General features: G+C 37.7%; 1 protein-coding gene across 1 annotated transcript; it reads left to right on the top strand.

Annotated features, from left to right (window-relative positions):
- Positions 1-1905: 1905 nt before the first annotated feature.
- LOC131640030 (uncharacterized) lies at positions 1906-3090 on the top strand. Its single transcript, XM_058910446.1, has one exon. The coding sequence runs from the start codon at positions 1906-1908 to the stop codon at positions 3088-3090; it is 1185 nt and encodes a 394-aa protein (XP_058766429.1).
- The last annotated feature ends 568 nt before the right edge of the window (positions 3091-3658 follow it).

Here is a 3658-nt window from a genome sequence, read left to right as displayed (position 1 = left end):
GTTGTGAACGTTGTGTACAATTGGTGGATAATTCATCGAGTTGAATTATTGTGATATGCGGAATGTTAAGATAGTAGAGATGATCTTAATTGCATAATTGGTTGGTAATTGTACATTCATTCATGGCATAGTCGGCTTTATTGTGGAAGCGGTGAAACTGTGGGTTCACATGGTATTAGACGGTGATCCTTGAATGGAAATAGACGTAGATTACGTTGATCCTTAATTGGAAACATGCGTAGTGACTTTGATCTTGTCCGGATCGGAAGCGGCTTGGATTCTATAGTGAATTCAGAAAGCGGTAAACTATATGTTTACATTTGGTGGCTTCGATCTTGTCCGGATCTGAAGCGTGGCTAGATTCTATATGAATCGGAAGCGGTGGAACTTTGGGTCCACATTGGGTACCACATGCATTGAGTCACATGTTTTGCATTGAGTCACATTGAGGTTATGTGATGTTTGAGTATATGCATTTATGTGATTGTTATGTGTACATGAGATGTGATAATTGGATTTGGTGATGTTTGGACACATGACTTGGTAAAATATATGATTATGTGATAATTATAATTATGTGTATCATATGGTAATATAGTATTAGAATTTAATATTATACTCCTTGAGTTTTGATGTATGCTTGTAACATGTGAAATAAATGTTGGTTAGTATTATTTACATGGTTATATAAGTGTGATGAATTCCTATAACTGTTGATTGAATCATTGTATCTTATTATACTTTCTTCATAATGATTCGTATTCTCACCCTTCTGTTTTAATGTTGCCCTCATTTGACGACATGCAGGTTCTGGCGTTTAGTAGCTCTTGCAAGACTTAGCTGGAGTTTCTTCTGTGTTTGTTGGAGATTAGGTAGTGAGTCGATGCTCTGGTCATGTAGCACTGGGTATACTAGTCGATGCTCTTGCGAGACTTAGCTGGAGTTTCTTCTGTGTTTGTTGTTCGGGAGGCTTTTAAGTCAAATATTATGATTATGGTTTATTTTATGTGGAGATACTTATTGAGATATGATCATGGTATGGGACATGAATCATTTTATGATATACATGAGTATTTTTAGTACTTTCCGCTGTGAATGCATATTTTGTATGAATTGTAATTAAATGTTTAGATGTTATTTGGAATGACCAGGTGTATTGTATATTGTGGATAAATGTTGTCGGTTTTTAAAAGCTTTTAGTTTTTGAAAACGTCGATGTGACGCCCTTTTGAATTATATGCATGCTTATTCTCTGATTATATGCTTATTTATTTTGGGGTATAAAAGGGGTGTTACAGTCGCGACCTGATACTACAGCTCAGATAGGTTTCTTCCTAAAGTATCATTGCATGGTATGCATGTACCATGTTCGAGGGTGCTTTAGAGGGGGCTGACAATTCTGAGTCACTGGTAGAACCCGTTGCCGAAATCTCTTTATCCATAGAAGTACCTTTGGGAAGGGTATCTCACCTGGTCAAACTCCATGCAAGCCAAGCCTAAGGAAATTGTGTGATTTGTGTGGACTTATCTGTGTTTGTGCCTCATGCATCCATGCATCATTCATACATATCATGGCTAATCCATTTCAAGGGATTAAAGGATTGTTAACCATAATTTGTTTTGTAGGTCATGGGAATCAAAGTTCGTAAGCCTTTCTGCATCAGCTTCAAGGAAGTGCCTACATCTCTAAAGTTGCTTTGTGATAATGTTTCTGGTACTCTTGTGCTTTCCGAGTCTCTTAACAGGTTAATCAGCTTGGTACGAACCAAAGTGGATGAAGCGCTCCTCAACACCGTGATTCGGTATTATGATCCTCTACTTCATTGCTTTACTTATAGAGACTTTCAGCTGGTTCCCATATTAGAGTAATTTTCCTCCATACTAGGTTTACCAGTACTTGATCAGATGCCCTGCACTGGCGAAGAGGAGATTCCTAAGTTAGAGGATGTTGTTGCTGCATTGCATTTGCCTCGATCAGAAATTAAGAAGGCTCTGGTGAATAAAGGAGAATATACTGGTTTGCCTATTGACTTCTTGTATAGTCAAGCTGAAATCTTGATTAATGCTGCAAGTATGGATGCTCTTGAAAAAGTCCCCGCTTTCCTGATCTATGGGCAAGTTTTATTCCCTCGTTACGAAAAAATTGTTGACGTGATTGCTGTTAAGATCTTCATCAGCAATAATCTCATTCCTACCTTATTGGGTGACTTGTTGCATTCTATCCATCATCGGTCATCTAAAGGAAAAGGTTGCGTTCTTGGATGTGCACCTCTTCTACACAAGTGGTTTATTTCTCACTTACCCCGTTCCGTGATAAAGAACGAAGAAGGTTGGACCTGGGTTCAAAGGGTCATGAGGCTTTCTTACGATGATATCGTTTGGAACCAAAAAGAGTTTGAAGGAACCCATTTGTTTGATAGTTGTGGAGATTTCCCAAATGTACCTATTCTTGGTACCCGAGGAGGAATAATTTATAATCCCATATTAGCTCGACATCAGTTTGGTTTCGCTTTGAAAGACAAACCACGCTCCATATACCTTAGCGCGGAAAACTTTGATTATGATTCAGATACAACTGGAAAGAAGAAGTTGTTTATTAGAGCTTGGTCCAAGGTAAAGAAAGTATGTACAAGAGAATTGGGATTAAGGAACTACACCCCTTCAGATCTTTATTTCAGGTGGATTTATGATCGAGTGGTCGAGTATGGCATACCATATCCATCTGATACTCCTATAGTTCCAAGGATTACTCCTCCAGTCATTCCTGTAGAAGTGGAACCTTATGTACCCGCTCCAGACGAAGACCTTGCTGCCACTGTTACTTGCTTAAGACAAGAAAAAGCTGATCTCGAAAGACGCTTACGTGAGGTTGAAGCAGAAAAAGCAGTAATGGCGGCCGATGCTAAAGAGCGTGATAGTATGCTTGACTATTTCTCCCGTAAATGGAAGATTGAGGATTTCGTCTCTCCGGATCAGATACAATCATGGGAACAAGAGATTGATAGACTCGTCCAAGAAAGAAACGAGATGATTAAAGCTCACAAAGAGGAGATCAGAAGTTTAAAGAGAAAGCGCCGACTCGAAGACTGATTTCTATTATTCTCATGTTATATTTTATTTTATATTATTTTCAGTACTTTTAGATGTAACTATTAACTTCATAACATTATATTTTTATATTTTTATAAGAGAATTAATATTTTTGCTTTTATTTTCAATATGTGTTAAAAATCCTTTAATTCCTTGGAAACATTGCATATGCATACACATACCATTCATAGCATTACATCACAGGTTTTCTACTGTCATACCCCAAAATTTGCCCTCTTATATTCAATCAAAGGTCCCTCGATTGCTCAAGAGCACTCATGGTTTTATCAGTCAATAGCTCCTCATAATCAAGGACTTCTAAAAAATTAGGGTTTGCAGTTTATCGAAGGAATTTGAATTTCTAAGATCTCAAATGGATCCCAAGGTGTCTCACATATATCAAGGCACCTCCATGTCAAAAGTCAAGCTTCTATTCCAAGGATTGCCCACTCAATGGCTCAGATGACCAATAATCGATTATGTTGACCTAAAAGTTAACTATAGTCAAAGCACAGTCAAAACCTCTCAATTTTGGTCAACATCAAGTATGTGAAGTCATATCCATCAT

The sequence above is a fragment of the Vicia villosa genome, unplaced genomic scaffold, assembly GCF_029867415.1.
Source record: "Vicia villosa cultivar HV-30 ecotype Madison, WI unplaced genomic scaffold, Vvil1.0 ctg.002903F_1_1, whole genome shotgun sequence".
In the NCBI taxonomy this organism is placed as follows: domain Eukaryota; kingdom Viridiplantae; phylum Streptophyta; class Magnoliopsida; order Fabales; family Fabaceae; genus Vicia; species Vicia villosa.
The sequence above is the reverse complement of the archived record's forward strand: the minus strand, read 5'-3'. Positions and strand labels throughout refer to the sequence as shown.